The sequence below is a fragment of the Ochotona curzoniae genome, unplaced genomic scaffold, assembly GCF_017591425.1.
Source record: "Ochotona curzoniae isolate NIBS_2020 unplaced genomic scaffold, NIBS_Ocur_1.0 scaffold_1852, whole genome shotgun sequence".
Lineage (NCBI taxonomy): Eukaryota > Metazoa > Chordata > Mammalia > Lagomorpha > Ochotonidae > Ochotona > Ochotona curzoniae.
In genome coordinates this window covers 36,744,648-36,771,813 of record NW_024467087.1, presented here as the reverse complement: position 1 = coordinate 36,771,813, position 27,166 = coordinate 36,744,648, and the positions used below count along the sequence as shown (strand labels likewise).

Genomic DNA, 27,166 nt, shown 5'->3' with positions numbered 1-27,166 from the left:
TTGTAGGTTACACATAGTTCAGTCTATAAAGTTTAGGATGCTCTTTAACTTTTAAAAAGATTCATCTATTAGAAAGGCAGCATTACAGAAAAAGGAGAGAGATCTTCGATCTACTCATTCACTCCCAAAATGGCTACTCAGGCTGGACAGACCAAAGCCAGGAGCCTGAAATTACATCTGTGTCTCTCACATTGGTGGCAGGGGCCCAAATACTTGGACTGTCTTCTGCTGCTTTCCCAGGTGTATTAGCAGGGGCTCAATTGAAAGTGGAGTAGCTGAGAAGTAAACCTGTGCTCATATGAGATGCTAACATTGTGGGCCACATCATAACCTGTGCCACAGTCCCAGTCCATTATTCTTTTAATTCATGCAATTTATATTTTGGGGGGTTATTACCAGAGGACTTCAAATAGTGCAAAGTGCAAAAATAAAATTCATTGGGCCTGGTGCAGTAGCCTAATGGCTTAATCCTTGCCTTGTATCTGCCAGGATTTCATATGAACACTGGTTCGTGTCCTGGCTGCTCCACTTCCTTTCCAGTTCCCTTGTTTGTGACCTGGGAAAGAAGTAGAGGATGGGCCAAGTCTTGGGACCCTGCACCCATCTGGGAGACCCAGAAGAAGCTCCTTGTTCCTGGCTTTGTATTGGCTCTGCTCAGGCCATTGTGCCCACTTGGGGAGTGAACCACTGGATCGAAGATCTTTCTCTCTGTATCTCTTTCTGTATATCCGCCTTTTCAATAAAAATAAACCTTTTTTTAAAAAGTTGTTTAGTTTTAAATTTTTTGCATTAAAATGAACTTACCTTTTAAATTATGCTTTCCATGAACATTGTGAAGTACGTTTATGTCACATAATGCTGATCACATTCATTATATGCGGAATATGCCAGCTTATTTTATCACTGTAAGTTTTATCTGTGCTATTAAGAGACACAGTCTACAGTGAGTTGGCTAGATGTATGAGAGTAATGATTTATTGAATTTGTCATCAATTTAAAATGTTAGTGGAAAGTAGATTTTCTGTGGATTTTATTTTTGTATTCTATAAAACACTGTGTTTTTAAGATTTATTTTATTTGAAAATCAGAGCTAGAGAGAGAGGAAGAAGCAGAGACACAGAGTGAGAGATCTTCCATTTGCTGGTTCACTCCCCAGATGGCTACAATGCCCAAGGCTGAACCTGTCCAAAACAGGTAGCATCTTTTGGGTATCCCACATGAATGGCAGGGGCACAAACATTTATACTATCTTTCACTACTTTTCCTAGGCTCTAAGTAGGTAGCTGTGTCAGAAGTGGAGCAGCTGGGACTTGAACCAGTGTCCATATAGGATGCTGGCAATTTAGGCAACAGTTTTACCCACTACACCACAATGCCTGCCATATTTAGGTGTGTGTTACGTGTGTTTTAATTTTTGATTTTAAAAAAATTTTGCATGATATAATTTTGTAGGTATATGTTTTACTCCCTCCTGTTTCGTTCTTTTCTCCTCATTTTCCCCTCCCACCAGTAACATACTAGAGTATCACAGTACTATAATCCCTTAGTAACAGTTACCTGTTCAATCCTCTATTACTTAAGTATCGCATTGTGGATACAGGCAAAGGTAAAAAAAAAATTTAGTATCTTATTGTCAAGGTGTATTTAACTGTTGCATTGGGAGTCCTCCTTTTATGTGGGAGTAGATATGCATACTCAGTGTATCTTCACTTCCTAGTCTGGTGATCTCTAGTATACAGTTCTTCTATGGGAATATGTGTATGTACTTGATTACCTGTATCTATTTATTTTGTACTTTGCATAAAACAGGTTGTCTTGTACCAGAGAGAAGTATGGTATTTGTCCTTTTGGGCCTGGCTTATCACACTGAGCATAATGGTCTCCAATTGGGGCCGTTTTGTTGCAAATGGTCATATTTCATTCTTTGCTATGGATATGTCATATTCCATAGAGCAGATGTACCACAGTTTTTTCTTCATTCATCTGTTGATGGGGAACCATGTTGTTTCTGTGTCTTAGGTATTGTGGCCTGTGCTGCTGTAAAATAGGGTTGCAGGTCACTTTCTGCTTTGCAGATTTCATTTGGATATATGCATGGGTTTTGTTTTTGCTTTATAGCTTTTAAAAATATTTATTTGAAAAACAGAGTGATCAGGAAAGAAACAGAGACCTTTTTTTATGTTGGTTCACTCCCTAAATGATATAACAGTTGGGACTGAGCAGGTGGAACCCAGGAGCCCAGAACTCCATATGGGTTTTCCACATTTTAGCAGGGCTCCAAATGCTCAGCCATCTTTGCTGATTTTCCAAGTGCATTAGGAGGGAACTAGACTGAGAAAGGACTAGCCAGGATTTGAATTGGTGTTGTCTTATGGGATGCCAGTGTTGTAGGTAACTGCTTAACCTGCTGTGCCAAAACACCATTGTATATTTTATTGTATTTTATAACCAAGTTCTTATATTTTATTTCTGCTCCAGAATGTGTTTGGTACAAAGTGAAAAATTATGAAAATGAAAAAGAGTTTACCAACTTTCTGGACACGATCATCAGGGCAGAGTCCTTCTTACACGTAAGATTCTACTTTCTGTAGTTCCTGACATGTTTTTTATACAATATTTGCTCATTTTAAAGTTCATTATAAACACAGAAATTTAAGTCTTTATATTCCTGGATTTGAAGAACAAATCTGTTAAATCATGCAAATGGAAGGGGAAGTTTTGTAATTAAAGAGAACAAACTGAACATTCAATACATGGAGTTATCCACTATAGTAAATCTGACAAGCCGTTTTTGAGTGTCATTTGTCCTCTAGTACAGGGATTTTGCCTGGGTCATCCTGAGTTGTACTTTAAATTGTAGCTTAACTATTAACACCATCACATTTTACTCGTCACTCCAGTCTGGGTTAACTCCTTGCTGTATGTGCTCTCATATTCCATTTCTTACTCCTGTCATGTGTGTTCAGTTTCAATTTGTCTACTCATTAGGAGCTCCCAGCAGACAGAAGCTATATATAATCTTTCTTCATGTACAGGTTTGGCTCAATATCTCACACAAGTAAACATTTGATAAATCTTAAGGATTTGTTGCAAAACCCTTTAATTGGATGTTAAATGTGGATGATGAGAGTAGGGATGCACAGAGGGATATTGGTTAACTTTTAGGTTTGCTGCTTGGGAAGATCGATAGCATTCACTAGGAATATAGGAGGAGCAAGCTTAGAAGGAAAGACACATTTAAGTGATGCCTATGGGACATCTAAGAGATTGTATCCGGTAGACAGTAAGATAACCTATAGTTCAGGAATGAAATTTGAGTTGGAGATTATAGATTTAGGACTCCTTATTATAAGGGTGGTCATTCTAGCTGTGATGTTGACAAGATTTCCCAGAGAATTCATGCCATGACCAGAAGGTATAAGACAAGTCCTGGTCTATGCCACTAGGTAAGGACCAGGTTGACAAAGGAACAAAGGGATAACTTGGATCCTCATTGTAATGGAAATATAAATGACCTTGACACTTGGACTTCTCCAGATTATGGTGTCTAGAGATTAGATTTGGTCTGTGGCTTATCATGCAATACTAACCGTATTATCTAGCATTGCCAACATTTTGTTATCCAAGTTGCTGCAAGTCCCCCAAAACAATAGATTTCATTTATCTTTAGAAATATTCATCGTAATTTCCCTTCTTCCCAGCTGATAATAAAGTCTTGTGTTTGAAAACTGCTTTGAAAGCAGTGGTAATGTATCCAAATATTAACCATTAATATATATCATTAACATTTCCAAATATCAATCATGCTTTTTATAAGGAAATCTAACATCTAATTTTGCTTGTTGATTGTATTATATTGATGACCAAAAAAAGTGAAAAGATTTAAAAACAAATATAGCACAAAGTGAACTGACTGTTGAGGGAGTAATCATGACTGCTAAGTTCCATGTAAGGTTTTTCTTGTTTTACAGGATGGATTTTATTCCTGTGAAGTGTTCCTGTGTAAAAGCCTTCCTCTCTGGGATGGCTTCTGTTGTCGGTCCCAAGTCCTGCAGCTTGTGAGCTGGATCCCTTTTAATAACTTCTCTGGTATGTGTGTGTCAATGAAAATTTAGAGGCATTTGGTTCAATATAATATGAATCTAAAGTATTTTGAATAGTCTTTTATTTTCTTTTTATTTCCTAGAGCTGAAACCACTTCTTTTTGACCACTTGGCACATCTTTTCTTTACATCAACCATTTATTTCAAGGTAAAAAAAATATGAAAACTGATCATACTTGAATTCAGCGTTGAAATACTTTTCTACTGTCATTGGTAAATGATTTCCAACAGACATCACAGTAGTAATTTTCTACCAGGATTCTCTTGGACTTTGAGGTCTTGATTGTTCAATTCAGTTACGTCTAGTATTGTGCATTTTAGGGTTTTATTTCATATGGTGTTTCTGAACTGTTTCTACTTGTGACAAAAGACAAAGTAAATGAATAGGTGGCAAATGCATATTAAAAACAGACTGGAAAATACTTAGTTTGTTGTGATTTATGTTTTGATAGATTATTCATTGTACAAATACTAAGGATTCTGCTATACACTTTTTAACTTTTTTACTCTGGAAATACAGTGGTAGCCACAGCAAACAAAATTCCTTGGGACATTTGTATTGTATGTTCATAATACTCTTTTTGTATAAATGCAGTTGTTGCAACCTTATGTAATAAGGTTTGACTTCCAGGAGTTCCACCTGAATGAATTAGACAATTTCTTCTTGAATCATTCTTCCAATTCTAAAAGAGTGACAGCATTAAGTAATATTTATTTTATAGTTTTTACACTTTAAAAAAATATTTTCATTAGAAAGGCAATTCAGATTTACAGAGAAGGGGAGACAGAGAGAAAGATCTTCCATCCACTGGGACACACACCAAATGGCCACAATGCTGTAGCTGAGCCAATTGAAAACCAGCAGGCAGGAGCTTCTTCTGGGTCTCCCATGCAAGTGCAGGGTCCCAAGGCTTTGCGCTGACCTTGACTGCTTTCCCAGGCCACAGGCAGGGAGCTGAATGGGAAGTGAAGTAGCCAGGACACAAACTGGCATCCAAATGGGATCCCAGCACTTGCAAGGTGAGGATTTAGTCATTGAACCCTTGCACTGCGTCCTTTTTTTCACTTTTAAGAAAAATTTACTTAATTGCAAAGTGAAGAGTCAGACAGAGATATCTTCCATTAACTGATTCACTTCCCAAACAGCTACAATACATCGATTATGGCTGGCCCAATCCAAAGTCAGGATCTTGGAACTCTGAGTCTCCTAGGTGGGTGACAAAAGTACTTGTACTTGGGTCGTGGTCTGCTACTTCCTCAAGTGCATTAGGAAGGAGCTAGATGAGAGGTAGAGCAGCTAGGGATCAAGCTCAGGCTCTGATATGTGATATGACCATGTCAACATTTTTTTAATTTGAAATCATTTAATGTTGGCTACGTTTTTCTTTTCCTTTTTGCATAGTTTCATATATGGGAGCTACGATTTATTTTCATTTTTTATCTTTATATATTTTTTAACTTCCCCTTCCTCTCTATTTTCCCCTCCTGACATTTCCTCCCATATTATAATAGTATAGTACTTTAGTAACAGTTGAAGTTTAACTTTCTGTTATTTGAGTATCACATGGCATCGTGGATACAGGCAAAGGTAAAAAAAAAATTAGTATCTTATTGTCAAGGTGTATTTAACTGTTACATTGGGAGTCCTCCTTTTATGTGGGAGTAGATATGCATACTCAGTGTATCTTCACTTCCTAGTCTGGTGATCTCTAGTATACAGTTCTTCTATGGGAATATGTGTATGTACTTGATTACCTGTATCTATTTATTTTGTACTTTGCATAAAACAGGTTGTCTTGTACCAGAGAGAAGTATGGTATTTGTCCTTTTGGGCCTGGCTTATCACACTGAGCATAATGGTCTCCAATTGGGGCCGTTTTGTTGCAAATGGTCATATTTCATTCTTTGCTATGGATATGTCATATTCCATAGAGCAGATGTACCACAGTTTTTTTCTTCATTCATCTGTTGATGGGGAACCGTGTTGTTTCTGTGTCTTAGGTATTGTGGCCTGTGCTGCTGTAAAATAGGGTTGCAGGTCACTTTCTTCTATGCAGATTTTTTTTTAAAGATTTATTTTTATTATTTTTTATTGGAAAGGCGGATATACAGAGAGGAGAGACAGAGAGGAAGATCTTCCATCCGATGATTCACTCCCCAAGTGAGCGCAACGGGCCGATACTATGCCGATCCGAAGCCAGGAGCCTCTTCCGGGTCTCCCACGCGGGTGCAGGGTCCCAAGGCTTTGGGCCGTCCTCCACTGCTTTCCCAGGCCACAGGCAGGGAGCTGGAAGGGAAGCGGGGCTGCCGGGATTAGAACCAGCGCCCATATGGGATCTCGGGCGTGTAAGGCGAGGACTTAACCACTTGCGCCACCGCGCCGGGCGGGCCCTCTTCTATGCAGATTTAATTTCATTTTACTTCCCAAGAGTGGAGTAGCTGGGTCATAGTTGGCCACATTTTCAGAAAAAAAAAAAACATGTTTTCTTGGTGATTAGTGTCCTTTGTAATTTAATGCTACTTTATTAATTGTCATAGTAACTTAAATTTGAAATTTATTTGTACTGTTCCTGCTACTTGGCAAGTGTAATTGTTCACATGACAAAGCATACCATTCTTCCAGCTAATGAATTTTCAGGGAATTCATTTTGTAGGAGTTTTGAAGGGTTATTCTCGTTCAGTCTTTTTACATTATCTAAAATGCTGTTTATCTGGAAACATTAGGATGGACCATAGGAAATTATCATTTTTGCAGGTAAAAAAAAAATGGTTCGTAATTAGCAGTTTCTTATGATTCAGTGTAACGTATATATAAATATATATAAATATATATACACACATATACATATGTTTATACATAGATACATATATTTATAATTCAGAGAGTGTGGAAGGAAAGTAACTAGTGGTGTGGGTTAAGGATAGCACTTGGGGGAATACTGAGTCTTTATTTCTCAGGCTGAAATGGAAAAGAGTCTGTATAGGAACCTAAGGAAGGAAGTGTCAGCAATGAGAGAAGAACCAGTAGAATCACAGTGTAGAAGAAACAAATGATGCATAATAAAACAAAGTTAAAATAAAGAATGTTCCCAGCTATCCAAGGAAGGTCCAGAAAGGTAAGGATGGAGTTAGCAATATGGAAATTTTGGGTATCTTTGTGAGTAGCTTCAAAGGAGCATGAGGGTAGAAGCCAAATTGTTGAGGGGATTAAGCAATAAAAGCGGAATAAAGAATAAAAGGAGAAAGAGGAGTAAGCCAAGTTAGTGAGTATACATTATATTCTAAAATGTTCACTGTGGTCAACATTTAGAACAGCATTTAAGATGCTTCTTGAAGTACCCACATCCCTGTCGGAATGCATGGTTTGCATCTCATTTCTACTTCTTATTCCATCTTCCAGCTAGAAGGCAGCAGCTGGTGGAACAAGTACTTGGGAACTTGCCACCCATGTGCGATACCTTGATGATAAAGTAAAGGAGACAATTGGAGAAGAGGGAGAATTTGGCTTTACCTACTATGCCACAGTATTTAAAAAATTCATTGTTTTCAACTTTATGTGCTTTTGACTTAAGTCTGATGTAATGAGCCTGTCAGTAAACAAGTATTTTTGTTGGAGAATTTTCCCTTGAGAAAGCCTCACAATCCACTGTAACTTCATTATTTTTGTTTTGGAATATTACTTTTTCAACTTTTGTCTTTACTGAGTTATTTTCCATATAATTATAGCCCAGATGGTCATAAATGTAAAAATCAGAATACAGAATTAATATTGTATAATAATTTACATGTTTTCACAGTCCTCATAATATTTTTAAGAGTTGAAACCATAGTTCATGGTACTGTAATTTATTTAATCATTTCCTTATTTATAATTTGTTTCTATTGTAGGAACGGCCAACTGTCTTGAGCATCGTAATAATGCATTTTTGTTTTGTTTTGCCCCTTCAGTGTAGTGTTCTTGAGAGTCTGAAAGAGCTACTGCAGAATTGGTTGCTGTGGCTTTCTAAGGACATCCACTTGAAATCTGAGACAAACAGTGCTCTGTGAGTTGTCTTATACTGCTATGTAAGAGCTGTTCTATATAAAAATATTTGCATTTGGAGTTTAATTATGCAAAATGAGACCTAATTATTATTTTTTCACTATCTTCAAATGAAGGTTAAGTCTCCACATTTTTTAAAGATTTATTTTATTTTTATTGGAAAGTCAGATATACAGAGAGGAAGATCTGTCTGATGATCCACTCTCCAAGTGGCCACAACTGCTGGAGCTGTGCCGATCCAAAGCAGGAGTCTGGAGCCTCTTCCCTATGTGGGTGCAGAGTCCCAAGGTTTTTCTTGGGGCGTCTTTGACTGCTTTCCCAGGCCATGAGCAGGGAGCTGGATGGGAAGTGGGGCTGCTGAGATTAGAACCGGCGCCCATATAGATCCCAGCATGTTCAAGGCAAGGACTTTAGCTGCTAGACTACCACATTGGGCTCAATTCTCTACATTTTTATAATAAAAATAAAGCAAATGCTTAGCTTCCATGTAACTTAGATTTAATATAGAAAGACACTGGAGAGCTGAGACTAAGATTTGCAGCTTTGACTTACCTTCATTTTAATTACTTTCTAAAATGCATTCTTATTGTGTAAAAGTGAATTTTGATGATCAATGGGAAAACCTATAAGGTATCATTGTTGTACAATTTCTTTTATGTTGTGATATATTTTGTTTATATATTACTTTATCTTCGGAATTTTTAAATTCATTTTTCATTCATTGTAAAGGCAGACTAAGAGAAAGAAAGGAGGGACTGAGAGATAGAGAATCAGTAAGAGTGAGTGAGTGAGTGAGTGAGTGAGTGAGTGAGTGAGTGAGTGACTGAGAGAAAATCTTCCATTTGCTGGTTTACACCCTAAATGGCTATATGGTTGGGACTGGGCCAGGTCTCCATTTAGATCTCCCATGTGGGTAACAGTGACCAAGTACCTGGTTCATCTTCTATTGCTTTCTCAGGTTTTTTTTCTTTTTTTTAAAATCAAGGATCTGGATGGGAAATGGAACAGCTAGGACTTTAACTGGTGTTTATATGAATTACTGGCCTTGCAGGCAGTGGCTCAGCACACTGTAGCACAACACTGACCCCCTACCCTGGAATTTTATAAAAAGAAAGAATTGTGTTTCTATTAAATGTGAGCTTTATCCTCAAAACAGAAGTAGGAGAGTAAATCTCAAGGAACGTATAATCAGGTTAGGTTGACTTGCTTTCCTTAAAATTCTGTTATCAGCTGAGTTTATTATTATTATTATTATTATTTAAGAAACCTCACGTTACAGAAAACTGCAAGCATACACAAAAGTGAATAAAGTAGTGCAGTGCTGCTCCTATGTACTCATCTAGTTTCGACAATTACTAATTTATAGCTAACCTTTTTAAAGATTTATTTATTTTTTATTGGAAAGGCAGATCTGCAGAGAGGAGGAGAGACAGAAAGATCTTCCATCCACTGGTTCACTATCCAAGTAGTCGCAAGGGGCGGAGCTGAGCCTATCCAAAGCCAGGCAGGCTCCCATGCGGGTGCAGGGTCCCAAGGCTTTGGGCCGTCCTTGACTGCTTTCCCAGGCCACAAGCAGGGATCTGGATGGGAAGTGGAGCAGCCGAGACATGAACTGGCTCTCATATGGCATCCCGGCACATGCAAGGCCAGTCCCGTGGCTAACCTTTTTAAGGATGTATCACCCTTTACCTCCACCTTGGATTACTTTTAAACAAACTCAGTTATCAATTTTAAGTGTAAAAATGGTGCTGCTAAACTAAAACAAAAAAGTAGTTAGTAGTTCTTAGTATTTTCAAATATGTAACTATGCCTAAATTCACTTTAACTTCAATTGTAAACAGTTGGTGAGTATTTTGGTTAAAAGATTAGCTCAGACCTGTGTTTATATGTTACTTCCTCTGTAGAGATCTACCTTGATGGGAGAATGAAGAACAGACATTTCTTGAGGGTATCCTGGAAAATAGTTTTTAATTTGTTATATTATTATTATGCTTTCTTTTTATGATCACATTCAGAAGGGAATGGAACATTCATGAATAGTAAAATATCTTGGAAAGATGAACTTCCCAAAGGTGTGGTCCTTAGGGCAGCAGCATTAACATCACCCCAAAACTTGTTTAGAGATCCAGATTCTCAGGCTTTATCCTAAATTACTGAATTATACGTGGGAGGTGAGGCCTAGTAGCTGTTATAACTCATAAAATTCTAGTGCAGGCTGAGGTTTCAGAACTGCTGTTACAAAGAAATTCTACTTAAATGCTTAGCTTCTTCCACCTAAATTCTATGAAGAAAAAATGTTGTCTATAGTCTTTGGTCAACTTGTAATAAAGTCTGAGGCAGCCCTTAAATAGCTTTCTAACTATATATCTATATATCTATATATGTTTCTATATATATATATCTTTTCTCCCAAATCCTAGTGTCCTTTTTTATTAGTGTCATAAATTGGTTGAAAATATTTAAATAATTTTTCTGAAATTCTTAGAACTGTGAACAAATAGATATACATGTAGATAACTTTGCTTGTCTTACTAATATTTGATATATAGATATGTACAGATTTGGTATATATAATAGCTCTTCTGATAGATTTTTATTTTGAAGATATGGTTGCAAGGCTCTATTTGCATCATATAACTATATGCCATATGATGTCAAAAAAGTTTAATTAGAAATCACAAGAAATGAAGGATAGAAAACCATGTTAGCAGTGATGTTCCAGAGACATTTCTCATTGTCACAGTGACTACAAGGGTGTTACCATCATGTAGAGTTGGAACTAAGGATGCTAAACCTGCTGTAGTGTGTGGGAGTAGGTGGTGGTCCTGAATTGTGAGTTATTTCATCCAAAATCGCAAGAGTGTACTGTGGAGAAACATTGTAAAAGAGACTGTTCTGAGTAATCACTATTATTGCAACTGATTTCACACAATTTACAATGTACTGACGAAGGTAATGGTTAGATATAGTTTTGCAGGGATCAGTGTTGTGGCATACCACGTAAAGCAGCTACCTGTGACTCAGGCATCACATATGGGCACCAGCTTGTGTACTGCCTGCTCTACTTCTAATCCAGCTCAATGCTTGTAGCCTGGGAAAGCAATGGAAGATGGCCCAAACCTTTGGGACCCTGTACCCATGGGTGGGAACTAGACATTCGTGGCTTTTGGCTTCTGTTTGGCCTAGCCCCTTTGGAAAGCCCCTTTCTCTCTAAAATATTTTTTTAAAGTTTTGCAAATAACCAGCTGATTATATGGCTTTCTACCCATGTGAATGATCTACTATTCCTTCTGTGCTTGCTCGGAAACTGAAGCTTCATAGTGATTGGATGGTGATAAGTCATCACCATCTTCTAATATGTATTATTTATGTCTCCTTGTACATAATCATTGTGACATAAATAGGAGAGTAAAATTTTGAATTCCTATTTGTAGTTATCTTCTTAATCCCTAGGAATGAGAAGATGAATGCATAAATTGAAAACGCACACACACGTGATTTGTTGATTCGAAGAGAATGTAAGCCATCCAGATCTGATTTTCACTAGGAAAGATGCCAAATGCTTTGCTAATTTTGTTTTAGGATTGATTTGAATTCCATTGAAAATTGCTTTTGAGATTTATTTATTTGAAAGGCAGAGTGATGCAGAGACAGAAACACAGATACTACATCTGGTGTTTTGTTCCCTCGTTGGCTAGGGTTGGGTCAGGCCAAAGGCAGGAGCCAGGAACTCCATCCAAGTCTCCCATGTGGTTGTTACGGGCCCAAGTACTTCGTCCATTTTCCCCTTGGTGTGTTAGCAGGGAGTTAGATCACAAGCAGAGGCAGTTGGGACTTGAATCAGTGCTCCACCATGACATATCAGTTTTGTAAGTGGGCATTTAAGCTGTTGCAACGCAATACTGGGCCTGAAAATACTGTAATGGTATTTTAGCATAGCAGTTCAGGCAAAATTGGGTTATGAATTGTGTATTTTAAGTTTTAATATAGTATGCTGTGTTGTTACCAGCAATTTAAGAAACTATTCCCAATGTCTTTTTACTGTTTATCCCATTAAGCCACTTGTGATCTGGTTGGGATTAATTATATCTTTCATTTTCCATTTTATCATATTATTGTTTCCATTTAAAGATTTTATTTGGGATTTTTCATGTCACTTTATATTAAACTCGTTTTCCCCCTTAACTGTTCATGGAATACCTACTTGATTTTTTTAAATTCATTTTATTATTCATTTTATTTATTTTTATTTATTTTGTTCATTTTATTTGAATACCTACTTGATTTTTTTAAATTCATTTCATTCATATAGAGACAGGGAGAAATTTTCCAACTGCTGAGTTAGTCCTCACATGTCCTCAATGGCCAGGGCTGAGCCAGGCAAGGTCAGGAGCCTTGAGTTTTATCTGGGTCTCATGTTTCTGGTTGGGTCCAAAGTACTTGAGCCACCATCTTCTGTCTCCTAGAGGACACATTAGCATGAAAACAGAAATCAGGAGCAGAGCCAGGTATTATGATATGGAGCCCAGGCATTTTATCCTGTGCCAAATGGCTGCCAAGAATACTCAAAAAATATTTTTACATATATTTTGCTTAAAGATATTGTAATTGAAAGTATTAGAATTTAGTGCATGACAGTTACTGGAAGCTAATATGGTGACTGCTTTGATCCATGGACCTTGGTAACATGATCTAAAGCCTGGAGCTGAATCTTGTTTATGTCTGGTGTTTACTAGTAGAGTCTAGTTGCTGAAGATGTTGTGTGAATTTATTTTAATTGTTCCCTAGGGGGCTACATATAGTTTTATGATGAATCATTGTGAATTTTTTCTAAAAGTCAGTTATACACTTATTATCCAGTTTTACCTTGAAAATCTGAATATTTTTGCTCCTCTGAAACTGAATGCTGTGACTTCTTATTGCAGAGATGGATCCATATGTGAATCTATGGACTCTGTATGTAAACTGATTCACCATGTGGGGTGGCTGTCCACTATTGCCCTGCGCTTGGAGAGCAACAGTACTTTCCTGATGCACTTTATTTTGGATTTCTATGAGAAGGTAGTACATATTTTGTTTTCCTTATATTGATTTTTGTAATACTATCTAAAGGCATGTTATTTAAATTTTATGTGCTGTCATTAAGGTAACCTATGATCTTATTAGTATAGTTTAGAATAACCTTACATTTTGAAATTAATGATTGTATTCTTGCCTGAATAACTGATTTTATAAAAAAATAGAAAACAGATATACTTTTTTTCTTTTTTTTTTTTGCCTAGGTATCACTGTAATAGCCTTTGACATAAATAATGCTAGCCCTACACAGAAATTATTTCTGATATTACTTTTTGTTCATCTATTTTACATTCCTAACCCTTGATAAAAACCAAATATTTTTTTTTGTTTCTTCAGATACCAACTCTTATCTTTCAACCACCTATTTTTGGGGGTGTCTAGTACCTTTACAACTTTGTTCCTGTAATGTCTTATACTATTTGACCTATACAGAACTATTATCTATGAAGTACTCATTAAAATCCCACTTCGTGTTAACATGGAGTAGATGTACCACACTTTCTTTTACCACTCCTCTTTGGATGGTTATCTGGATTGTTTCCACGTCTTTGGTGTTGTAGCTTGTGCTGCTATAAATATAGGAGTACAGATCCCCATTTCATATACAGTTATATTTTCCTTTGGGTATAATCTTAAGGGTAGGATAGCTGGGTCTAACACCTGGTTTTCTTGTGTGTTTGTTTAGAAGCATTCTAATTTGTTGTACAGGTTGACAGCTAACCAATATGGTAATTATTTATGGAAGTTAAGGAAATAGGAATACTTCCTCTATGCTGTAACCCCCCACCCCCAACTCTGGTCCCCAGAAAGAAACACAGATTTTATTAATGATCTTCTAGAGATAATACTCTATGGTAGGATTAATATTTGGTGAAGTGTATTTGAAGCAAGAGTTGGTCAGATCCAAATCTAATGTTATGTTATTGCGAATTCTTTTTTTTTTCATATCAAGTATTTTTTAAATTATTATTACATTTTATTATTATTGCTATCATTTTATGATACAGTTCCATATTCCCTTATTCCCTCCCCAATTCCCTCCCCCCCCCAGTTCCTCTATATCATTACTAACATATATTGCTTCATACTCAGTCATATGTCCATCATTGCGGGCATGGACAATGGCAGAGAGTCCAGAATCCTATGGTCAAGATATAGTAAACAGTTTCATTGTAAGTCCATCTTTGTCTGGAAACAGAAATGCATACCACACTGCATCCTCATATCCGGATATGTTAGTCTCCATTTCACAGCTACTGTACATCCCTTTAAATGAAAAGTCATAATACAAAATTAACAATAGAAAGAAAAATAGATATTTACAATATCATGAAGTTAAATAACATGTTACTAGATATGACAGTCTCCATTACAAAATTACTTACATTGCCTTAAACTAAAAACCACAGAACAAAATCAACATCAGGAAGAAAAAAGAAATTAACAACACCATGAAGTTAAATAACATGCTACTAAATGACTAACGTGTAGCTGAAGAAATGAAAATCAAGAACCTTGTTGAGGAAAATGATGCTACTGTATGATCTATGAGTCACTGAATGATTTAATGAGAAGAAAGTGTTTTGAAGAGATGAAACTAACAGAAAACATCAAAACCCATGCGATGTAGCTTCCGCTGATTTTTGTTGGTGAAATGTGTCTCTTCAGGACAACAAATAGATGGGTTTTATTTTTTAATCCAGTCTACTAATCTATGACATTTGATTGCGCTTAAGCCATTTACGTTCAGAGTTTAATATACATGGGTGGTACTTTGGTCCTGTCATTTTAGGAATGGGTTGTTAGTTGATTTAGTCTTCTGTTGTCATTTTACTGGGGTGTTCTTCACATTCGCCTTTGGTTTTGTTGGGTGCTATTCCTCTCCTCTGTCAAGAGAACATCTTGAAGTATGATTTGTAGGGCAGGTTTGGAAGAAGCAAATTCTTTGAACTTTTCTTTACTGTGGAGGAGTTTTATTTCATTTTCAAAGACAAAAGAAAGCTTTGCTAGATATGTTATCCTGGGTTGATAATTTTTTTTCTTTTAGAATCTGGAATATGTCACTCCATTCTCTTCTTGCCTGTAGAGTTTCCTGTGAGAGATCTCCTGTGAGCTTAATTGGCATTCCTTTATATGTCAATTGATTTTTTTCATGTGTACATTTAAGGATCTTTTCCTTATGTTCAATTGAAGAGAGCTTGATGATCATATGTCGTGGTGAAGATTGCTTTTGATCAAGCCTGTTGGGAGTTCTGTGCCCCTCCTGGATCTTGTTTCCCAATTCTTTCTCCAGACTAGGGAATTTTTCCTTGATTATTTCATTAAATACATTTGCAAACTCAGCTTCTCTTTCTGCACGTTCTGGGACTCCCATAACTCTTATATTTGGTCTCTTAATAGTGTCTTTCAATTCTTGAATACTTTTTTTGGCCTGATCCAGCTCTGCTTCCAGCTTTTTGTTTGCTTCCCCCTGATGACAGGAAATATCTTCCAATTCTGAGATTCTTTCCTCTGCTTGCTTCATTCTATTTTGGAGACTCTCCATTGTACTTTTCATTTGCTCTACTGTGTTCTTAATTTCTAATATACCAGCCTTGATTTGCTTTATTGCTTCCTTAAATTCTTTGAACTCTTGTATGTGCTTCTCATTGTTGATAAGAAGCTTTAAAATGAGTTTTCTGGGGCCCGGCACGGTGGCACAAGTGGATAAATGTCTTCACCTTGCACACCCGGGATCCCATATGGGCGCCGGTTCTGATCCCGGCAGCCCCGCTTTCCTTCCAGCTTCCTGCCTGTGGCCCAGGAAAGCAGTCGAGGACGGCCCAAAGCCTTGGGACCCTGCACCCACGTGGCAGACCCGGAAGAGGCTCCTGGCTTCGGATCGGCATAGCATGGGCCGTTGTGCTCACTTGCGGAGTGAATCATCGGATGGAAGATCTTCCTCTCTGTCTCTCCTCTCTGTATATCCGCCTTTCCAATAAAAAAATAATAAAAATAAATCTTTAAAAAAAAATGAGTTTTCTGAGTTCTATGTGCCCCATTTTCTCGATGTCTTCCTCAGTTAACTCTGAGGTTGGCAAAGAGTTTTGCTCTTTGCAGGGGAGTTCTCAGTAATATTCATTGTGCTTTTGTCTCTTCTTTTGCTCTTGATTATTGTACTTCTGGTTAGCAGAGTCTTCTCCTTCGAGCAGGTTTCAAAGCTGTTTCACCCACAGGTCTACAGTGCGATTTTAGTTATTGCAGTTGGTACACAACTTTTTGCTTGGAGCCAATTATGCCACTCCATCCATCGAGTTCCAGGTCTGGGTTCTTATGTCAGATTTCCACCATGGTCTCCACAGCTCCAGCTTTTGGATCACCACTCTCCACCTCTTGTGATACCGTGCTGAGGCTGAACTGTTGTCTCTGCAACCTTTCTCCCACTTCTGGCTACAGCAGGTCCCAGGATTAGAGAGACTCCCGGTGTCCTGTAGAATTAGGTTGTTGGTGGTGCTGATCTTGCTGGAACCTGTTGGATGTTAGTTCTGGGTGCCGCACGGACCTGTTTTGACCAGTACGATGGCACAGTCAGTATTATTTTCCTGTGGGACCAGTGCAATCCATGGAATTCAGTGAATTCTTGTGAGCTCAGCACATGTGCAATTCACTGTTTCCTCTGCTGTCCTAAAACTTTTGCCACATTGTACAAATGACGCCTGATGTACCACTACTAGAGTTCTTGATCTGCTGGCTGTCAGGTTTTAAGGCTACCCAGACCTGCCCCAGGTGGAACCTGTAGAATGCCACGTTGTTGTAGTCACTGAGTCAGAAATAAGCTCCCTCTCACCTCAGCATATGCTCCGTCCTTTCTCTTGCCCTTTCCTCCTTAAGGAAAATGGCACCTAATTCGGCTCAAAGGGGTTAACTGGGATATTAAATCCACTCTTTTCTCATACTGCTTGTCTGAGATCTGCTGCTCTGTCTCTGCTCCTGGTCAAATCAAATGGACCAGCAGGATGGACCGTTCTTTGTCTGGGTTCACCTCCCAAGCTCCCAAAGTCCCCTTCCCACCTGGTTGCTGGTAGAGTTCCGCCATCTTGATTCTCCCTTATTGCGTATTCTATATTGATGATTCTTTGGGTGAACCTGGTTGAGTAGTTCTGGGGCCAAATCTACATAATGATACTATCATTTTTCCTCAAAGGTATGCGACATCCATATGCATTATAACCTTCCAGTACTGACGATGCTGCCTCGTACAATTTTCTATTCTGCACTCCTCACCCTGGATGCCAGTATTCTGAACCAGCTCTGCTATATTATGCACAGGTACAAAACCTTTCTTAAAACTTCATTAATTATTAATTAGTATATCATAATTCTGTCAATGTCTTTCAAGTATAATAGAGTAAACATTGCTGTTAATTTTCTGTCAGCGTTTATAGAAGTAGCAAACATGAATTTCTTTTGAGCATTACCCTCCAATCTGGGACTATACTATCTATCGTATTTAAGTCCTCCACTGCTGAAATATGGAGTTTAAAAAATTGTATCTATATAGTTATAGGTATATATAGAGAGTATATATAGTATATATATATACAGTGTATATAGTGTTTCATATATATAGTTAGATATATGTAGTATATATACACAATATATATTGTTAGTGTATATATATATAGCATATATACAGTTATATATAGTGTTATAAAATGTGTGTGTATATATATACATATATATATATTTAAGGATCTATTGGGTAATGATTCTATTGCACATAGCATTATTAATTATAATTGCTGTGTCTTAAAAAAGTCACAGGGCCAGGATTGTTGCATAGTGGGTAAAAGCTGCTGCCTACAATGCCAGCATCCTTCATGGACATTGGTTTGTGTCTTGATTGCTCCATTTGAGATCCAGCTGCCTGCTAATGGCCTGGTAAAAGCAATGTAAGATGGCCCAAATGCTTTATTATGCCTCATTCTTTGAGGAGAATATACCACAAAAAGATCAATGTCTTAACCAGACAACTGGGTATTAAAATATGTGCAGATTTGCCTATAGTTACATTTAAAATTTATACTTCTGTTTATTTTTACATTTCAAAGGCATTACATTCAAAGTGATATTAAATATTTTATTTGTTCTTCCTACAGATATCATACAAATTTGACTGCTGCAAAGAAAAATGAGTTGTTACAAAAGGTAAAACAGATAAATTTCTGTATTAAATAATGTAAAATTAAGTATTGATGTATATGACACATTAAGAATGAAAAGGAAGGGAGTGATGATGATTTTGTTTCTTTCCAACCAGGAAAAATCAAAGTTAAATTTTAACAGCAAGATTTACCAAGAATTTAACTGCTGTTTGGCAACCATGGTTGGTTCTCTGTGGACATCCAGACCCTTCAATAAGGGAATCTGTTTGACTCCTGAAATCCTTGGAAAACTTGGAATAGAAGAGTATAGGAAGAGTTTGAATTTAGTCCACCACCCTTCTCTATTGAGTTATGCTGTTTCTTTCTTGCTACAGGTAAGGGTATTTAAGAGATTTTAGGGGCTGGCTCTGTGGCTCAGCAAGCTAATCCTTCACCTGCAGTGCTGGCTTCCTGTATGGGCACTGTTTCATGTCCCGGCTGCTCCATTTCCCATCCAGCTCCTTGTTTATGGCCTGGGAATGCAGTCAAGGACGGCCCAAAGCCTTGGCACCCTGCAACCATGTGGGAGATCCAGAAGAAGCCTCTGGCTCCTGGCTTTGGATCAGCTCAGCTCTGGCTCTTATGACCAGTTAGGGAGTGAACTAGTGGATGAAAAACTTCTTTCTGTGTCTCTCTGGCTCTGTGTAAATCTGTCTTTCCAATAAGTATAAATAAATTTTTTAAAAAGTAAGAATTTCACCGGCCCAGTGTAGTTACTTTGCCAGGCTATTGTTCTGCCTACAGTGCTGACATCCCATATGGGTGCTGGTTCTGTCCCAGGTGCTCCATTTCTGATCCAGTTCCTTGCTTATTACCTGGGAAAGCAACAGAGGATGTCTCAAATTATTTGTTGCTTGCACCCACACAGGAGACCCAGAGGAGGAGGTTCCTAGTTTTCAGATCAGATCAAGGCAGCCATTTAGGGAGTAAACCAGTAGATACGCTTGCGCTCTCTTTCTCTCTCCTTCTTCCTCTCTCTCTCCTCCCTCCTCCTGTCTCTCTCCTCCCTCCCTCCCTCCCGCTCCCTTTCCGCCCTCCCTCTCTCCTCCTGTTTCTCCCCTCCCTCCCGCTCTCCTCCCTCCCGCTCTCCTCCCTCCTGCTCTCCTCCCTCTCTTCCTCTCCCTCTCTCCCTCTTTGTCTCTATCCCTCCCCTCCCCTCCCCTCCCCTCCCCTCCTCTCCCCTCCCCTCCTCTCCCCTCCCTCTTTTCCTCTCTCCCCCTTCTCCCTTTCCCTCTCTGTCTTTCTTTCCCTCTCTCCCTCCCTCCTACTCTGTAAATTTATCTTTCAATTAAAAATAAATTAAATCTTAAAGTAGATATTTAGATTTTATATAGTAGTGCTGTGACAGCTAAAGCAAAAATGACAGATTTATATGTTGGAATTGTTAGACATGTGTTCAGTTACTTTGGTAAAATGTATTTATTTGAAAGGCAGTTAGAGGGAGAGATAGCAGTAGAAAAGCAAGAGATTGGGGTGGAAGAGGGAGAGAGGACATATCCGTATTCACTGCTTCACTCCTAAATGGCTACAGTGTTTGCATCTGGAACTCTATTCCTATTTCTCATGCGAGTGGCAGGGTTCCAAAGTACTTGGGCCACCTTCTGCTGCACTCTAGGTATGTTAGCAAGTAACTGGATTGGAAACAGAGCAGCCAGAATTCAAACCAGTGCACTTATTGAATGCCAGTGTTATAGGCAATGATTTGTTCTACTGTGCCACAATGCTATTCTGTTATTTTTTTAAGTGCTAACTAAATTTGTGGTTTTTGTTTGTTTCTGGGATTCAGTTAAGTAAAAGTCTTCTAAGAGAAATTGGCCTTGTACCAGAGATAGACTTGTAAATAAATTGCCATAATTCAGTGAGGTAAAGTGAGTAAATACATAATTGTTAAAAAAAAAATGGAAAATAGGTTGGTTTTCCTCTGCTTGGGAAGGAGTAATGCCAGGTAAGGAAAAGCTTCATGGAAGTGGAATCTTTGATAAAATCCTTGACAAGATAGAAAATGTAGCTTCAGTACTGTTATAATCAGAATCTAAGCCAAAGATTGCTGATTGAATAAATTGACATCACTATACAGGTGACCAACAGTCAGATGAGGAGGAAACGAGGCTGTTTTAAAGATTTTAGTTCATGTATTTGAAAGGCAGTTATAAAGGGGGGGGGGGGAGGAATGGAGCGAGAGTGAGGGTGAGCAAGCCTGTGTTCACTGATTCACTCCCCAGATGGCTGAAGCCAGGAGCCAGAACTCTATCCAAGTCTCATGTGGATGCAGAGGCCCAAGTATTTGGGCATATTCCCAGGCATATTAGTAGGAAGCCAGAACAGAAATGGAGCAGCCAGGAGTTGAATTGGTGCTCACTGTGCTGTAACACTGGCCTACAAGGGATCTTTAAAAAAAATTTTTTTTAAAGATGTGTTTGTTTATTTGAGAAAGAGAGTACAGGTGAGTGATATCTTCTCTCTGCAGGTTGACTCTCCAAATACCTCCCAACAGTTGGGGCTGGGCCAGTCTGAAGCCAGGTGCCTGGAACTCCATCTAGGTGCTCTGCATGGGTTGCAGGGGATCAAGTACTTGGGCAATCTGCTGCTGCTTTCCTAGGCCCATTTACAGGTTGGAAGTGCAGCAGCCAGGATTGGAACCAGCTGTTCCATATGGGACACAGTTGTTGCAAGAAGTAGCATAATTTGTGGCACCACAACACCCATCCTGGGTGACTTGGAGAAGGACTCAGAGGATGTGTAAATGAAATGCGTGGATTATACAGCAGGGTGAGATACTTGAAAGAATAGCCTGAAAAGATCTGGATTCAGAATTATCTTAAAAGTCTTAAACATTGATTAAGTCTTAACAAAATGAAGAAAAGAGATACAGAGTGGGGAAGAGTCACTGGATGCTTAATAGTGCATGTAAAGCATAACAAGTACTGTAGTGAACAAGATACTATGAATGCTGCCCCCCCTTACAGTATACAGCTTAGTCAAAAAGACAGTCTTTCTACAGTTTCTTAGAATGAAGTATGAATGATTTAATGAGAAAAGTAACAGAAAAATGAAAAAAAAAACCATAAAAGGGTGTGCAATTCAAATTTGGTAGCAATGATACTAACCAGAGTTTTGAAGGGTGAAACTGAACTTGCCAAGACAGAAGCAGAACTTGTGGGAAAGAACGAAGATGCAGAGCAGGTAGTCAAAACAAGGACAGCAGATTTTTCTGTGGAGTACTAGGTTATAAATATTTTAGCTTTTACAGAACCTGTAGTCTTTGCCAAAACAACTTAACCTTGCTGTTGTAGTATGAAAGCAGCCATAAGTGGTATATAAATGAAGAGACATAGTTGTATTTTAATAAAAGTTTATTTGTAAAAATAGTTGCAGGCTGGCTTTGTGCCGTGATTAACTGATGCTTAGGTTAGATTAGAGCCTGCCTGCTTTGAGGAACTTGCTGTGTGAGAGGACTTCAAAAAGCTCTTTGAAAATGCATAATATACATTCTCTTGGCATGGATTTTAGACATTTTTGCACCAAAGTAAGCTTATAATTTTTTATTATTTTGATGATTCTTACATAGTTGATTAGGGCACAAAGGGCCAATGGCTACAGGAAAGTGGATGAGACCATTGTTTCCACATTCTCTTTTTTCCTTCCTGTATGTGGGGCAGAGGGGCAGATAAAGGGAGAAGTCACACCCAGTCTCCCGACCATCCCAGGGTCCTCTGGGGCATGCTCTGAGGGCTCTGCTAAAGTGGTTTCGATAGTTCAACAGTTATGAGTTGCTGCCAGTCTCACCATTCCAAGCATGATGAAATATCTTCAGAATCCACTGACTGACATAGTCCATCTTAAAGTTTCAGTTTGCCCAGATTTTCACTGCCAACACATGTCTGGGGTAGTTGATTCATTTGTTCTGTCCTCCCTCCTCTGTCATGGTACCAAGCATCTGCAGGCTCCAATGTACTGCCATGTCCTCCATGTGCACCTGGGATATGCTGTCCACTGTTCCATCTAAGCCACTGAGAGGAGGCTCAGTTTTGACACATGCACTCCAGTCAGACCATGGAACCTGCACTTCTCTTCATGGTTAGGGTTCTGAGTCTAGCAGTTCAGTTGGGGTGATCCCCAAAGAAACGTTGTCTGAGGTGATCCTAGACGTGATTCTCATGTGTTCTTGCGAATACAGGGACAGGCACAGTCTATCACCTCAATCAGCTTATGCATATGCTGGTGGTTGCAGTTACTGGGTCAGTTCTGTTTCCAGCCCTGTCTGCAAGTACAGTGACCTGTCATTGGGAGTCCCTCAGGATTCACCATCACCTACACACACAGTGGCCTTTTCCATGATTGTCCCTAGGCAGCAAGTCCACACCCCCAAAACCCCAGAGTTCACTACTGGGCAGCCAGCAGGCATAGCCTAACGCTACTTGACACACTGACCATCCAAAAGCTTAGGACTTGCTCACCTCTTGGCAGCAGTGGCTGTGGCTAGGGACCCAAACATTGAGTTCGATTTGGCTCAGGTACCCCAAGCCTCGAGGTCAAACTATAGCTTAGCTTTTAAATCCATTTTTATTGGACCTTATGAAGTTCCTTCATGTAATAGTTTTGAAATACAACAGGATCAAGAGATGCTGGGTTAGACTCTAGCATGGTAGGAGATGAGATTTTGAAATGTAGTGAAGGAACACATAGTGAAAAAAAAAAAAAGACAAGCCTTCAAAAGCAAAATTTTGGGGAATGGCAGATTTACAAAGAGAAAGACAAAGAGAAAGATATTCTATCTGCTAATTCACTTGCCAAACATCTGCAATGTCCAGAGTTGAGCTAATCTGAAGCCAGGAGCCAGGAGCAGCTTCTGGGTCATCTGCGTGGGTGTAGGATCCTAAGCCTTTGCGCCATCCTCTGCTTCTTTCCCCATCCACAAGCAGGGAGTTGAATGGGAAGTGGAGCTGCTGGACACGAACTGGCACCCATATGGGGATCCTGGTGCTTGCAAGGCAGGTGGTATTCCACCAGGCCCAATTTTATTTTTGAAATATGTAAAACATTTACACTGTTCCAATTTTTCTTTTATTAGAAACACTTTGCATGTACTGATTTAACCCATGTCCACGATCAAAGCTGAGAGTTGGGAAATTCAATGCAGGTCTCCCATGGGTGGCAAGGACTCAACTTTTTGAGTTGTCATCTGTTGTTTCCAGGAGCACATTTGTGGGGAGCAGGAATTGGAGGCAGAGCCAGGACCTAAACCTAGGCACTTCAATATGGGAAATGGACATCCCAACTGGCACCTTAAAGTCTTTGTTCAAGTCTATGCTATGGCTTTTGTAATCCAACCTATAAGGCTCTGGAATTGTAGCTTAGTTTTGCAGCTGATTTCTTGAGATTGGCAAGTTCCCTCAGACCAAAAAGTGACTTTGAGTTCTTTGATTTCTCTCTCTCTGGAGTTTAGCCCTGTGTTATTTAAGTTTTATTATAGAAAGTATCAAACAACTAAGAGAGAATAATATTATAAATCACATGTAGCTATCACCAAACTTGATTTTTGACTCCCAACCCCTTTGTACCTCTTTCCACAATTATTTTGAATCAAATACTAGATATTATGTAGTTTTATTGGAAATATTTGATTATATACTTCTAAAATATATGGGGACTTTCAAAAACAGTTTGACTCTTCCTCTCTGTAAACAGCTTTATTAAGCTAATCCAAAAACAGGCACAATTTACCCTCTCAAAGTATACAGTTCAGTAGCTTTCAGTTTATTCTTGGAGTTGTACATCTGTCTGCATAATCAATTTTAAAATGTTTTCATTATCTCAAAAAAAAGAACTCCATTCCTTTTAGCTAACATTACCTAGTCTCTCACACAACCTCTCCATCCTAGACAAACACAAATCTGCTTTACATCTGTGTGTGTCTATTCTGCGAGTTTCTTATAAATGAAACTGTAGACTGTGTGGTTCCTTGTGGTTGGCTTCTTTTGCAGAACCGCAGTGTTTTCAAGGTTCATATCTGTTGTGGCATGTATCAACACCTCACTTGTTTTTACTGCCACAATTTTTTTGTGTGTAGTAGATATGACACATTTTGCTTATTTGTTTGTTTCTTTGTTTATTTTCATTTTATGGCACAGTTCCATAGGCTCTGGGATTCCGCCATCCCCTCCCCAAACCCTTCCTCCCTATTGAATTCCTAGTTCATAACCAGTCATGATTCCTTCATTGCGGGCATGGGCCATATGGTGAGTCCAGCATAAATTGTCCAGATAAATTCAACAGTTTCATTGGGATACCATCCTTGGTCTGAAAGTAGAGCTGGCAGAATATCATCCCCTCGAATGAGATGCCACTATACAACTTCAACAACGGGAAGAAACGTGGAAATTAACAACATCATAAGGTTAATTAACATGGTATTGAGTGACCATGTGTTGGAGAACGCAAGTTCTTAACCACATCCTATAACTACTTCCTTGACATCTCGATTTTAGTATATACACAACTGGTTGCTATAAACCTTAAAATAGTTATACAGCACTATTCAGCTGTCTCGTGTCTATTTTCATTTTTATATTTAGCAGCTTATAGTATTCAACTGTGATTTTTACTGAACTTTGCAAATTTTAGGATAGTCCAAACAGGCCTGTAACTCTAACAAGACATATGTTAACGATTGGGGAGCAGAATAGTTTTAGGAGGGGTGTGCAAAGAAATCTTCAATATCTTAGTGAGGAGTAACTGATCTTTGTGTCATACCTAGTAAGGTATATGGTGGTAGTCCAAGCTGACATTTTTCTGTCTGTTCTAAGCTTTTCCTTCTTGGTTTCTGTCTGTCTATCTGATCTAATTTTGGGGGGCTCTAGAGCGACCCTGATGATCATTGCAAGAGAGGGTGGAGAGCCAAAGTTGGAATTAAGTTAAGGACCAGAGAAAGCTCTTCTCCTGATTCCTGAAGGAAGTTTACTGTTCTTCTGTTTCTGCAGACCACTCAGGGCTATTGGCTGTTCTGATGACATTAGATCCTGTGAGGAACGATTTGGGCTTATTCCATCCCTCGTGGGAGATCCGATAGGGAATAGTTTACCTCAGAGTTCTCAGTATAGAAAGGCACTCCAATTCCCCATGGTCTCCTTGGCAGTTGGGATAAAGTCCTTGGTACCCATACTGGTAGTCCTTGGTGAGGATCTGGGAGTCTCCAGGGTTGGGATACAAGCCTCCTTCTGTCCTCCTGCTCCACTCTGGGGTCTCCTTCTGCTCTGTGCATATGACCTCCTGTTAAGAGGCTGTCAGGATCGCTCTTGGATCCCACTGTATGTAGGGACTATATTACAGTGCTGGCTCTCCAGGTGGTATCCTAAACACTTGCAAAATATATTTTCATGTCATGTTCAATTGTTCATCACTACTGTATAGAAATCCAGTGATTTGTGTGTATTAATCTTGTATCTTGTATCATTGGTGAACTCAATTAATTGTAGAGCTGGTTAAGGGATTCCTTAAGATTTTTTATGTACCAAATTACGCCTTTGCAAGCCAAGATATTTTTCTTCCTTTTAAATCTGGATGCCTTTTCTTTGTTTGGCTCAATTGTTTTGCCTAGAACCTTAGAAATATTGAAGGAAAGTGGTGAGAATGGCCACTTGTTCCTAGAAGGCAGCATTTCAGAATGTCCTGTATGATGCTAGGAGTTTCTGTGGATTCCTTTTATTAATTTATGGAAATATTAATCTGTTTTTGTTTGCTGAGGTTATTTTATCATCATGAATTAATATTAGGTATTATGTAATACTTTTTCTGCATCTACACATGATCGTATGATTTTTGTCCTTCATTCTGTTTATATAGTGTATTACAATAATTGGTATTCAACACTGCATTCCTGAGTAAACCTTATGTGATCATTGAAAACAATCCTTTTTATATGTTGCTGAATTTTGCTAGTAGTTTATGAAAGTTTTGCGTACTTCATAAAGGAAATTGCTTTTTTGGTTGCAGGTTGATGCCAGCTTCATGGAATTGGATTAGGGAGTATTCTTTCTTCTACTTTTTGAAAAACTTGTTTTTTTTCTCTTTTCAAAAAACAATTCTTTCAAAAAAAATTGTCGTTAATTCTTTAAATGTTTAAATATTTCAGTATTAAATATTCGGTATTAGTAATTTGAATTTTCTCCCTGTTTTGCATAGTAAGTTTATCTAAATTCTATCAAAGATTTGTTTGTTTTTATTTTAAGACAGTTTTGCGGAGATAAGGAGAGACTGAAAAAAGATCTTTGATCGGCTGATTCATGCCCCAAATGGCCACAATGGCTAGAGCTGAGCTGATCTGATACTTGGAGTCAAGGAACTTCTTCCAGGTCTCTCATATCAGTGTAGGGGCTGAAGGACTTTAGCCATTCTCTACTGCTTTCCCAGGCCATGAGCAGGGAGCTGGATTGGAAATGGAGCAGTAAAGACATGAGCCAGCACCAATATGGCAGTGCCAGCACTGTAGTTGGAGCTTAGCTATGTCACAGGGCTGGTCCTGAGATTTTTATTTTTAATGTTGACATTTGCAGCTATAAATTTACCTAAAATTGTTTTCTCATTTTCCATTTAATTTCTTCTTTGACTGATTGATTATTTAGGAATGTACCATTTAATTTCTGTTTGTAAATATCTGCATTTTCTGTTGTTGATTGTTTTTCATTTCATCCTACGGTGGTCAATCTAGAGAAGACAATCAGGGTTAACAATGGCTTTCTAGCAGAGCTGCCTTTATACCT

The 27,166-nt window shown here is 38.5% G+C and overlaps 1 protein-coding gene across 3 annotated transcripts in view; it reads left to right on the top strand.

Annotated features, from left to right (window-relative positions):
* CENPI (centromere protein I) overlaps positions 1-27,166 on the top strand; it is a 64,228-nt gene that overhangs the window by 27,524 nt on the left and 9,538 nt on the right. For all 3 annotated transcript variants that reach the window (XM_040999840.1, XM_040999839.1, XM_040999841.1), the window contains 8 exons: positions 2,479-2,570; positions 3,972-4,089; positions 4,187-4,251; positions 8,052-8,146; positions 13,071-13,206; positions 17,408-17,532; positions 18,363-18,411; positions 18,524-18,742. In XM_040999840.1, the coding sequence (XP_040855774.1) occupies positions 2,479-2,570; positions 3,972-4,089; positions 4,187-4,251; positions 8,052-8,146; positions 13,071-13,206; positions 17,408-17,532; positions 18,363-18,411; positions 18,524-18,742 (899 nt within the window). The remainder of the gene's footprint in view (positions 1-2,478; positions 2,571-3,971; positions 4,090-4,186; positions 4,252-8,051; positions 8,147-13,070; positions 13,207-17,407; positions 17,533-18,362; positions 18,412-18,523; positions 18,743-27,166) is intronic.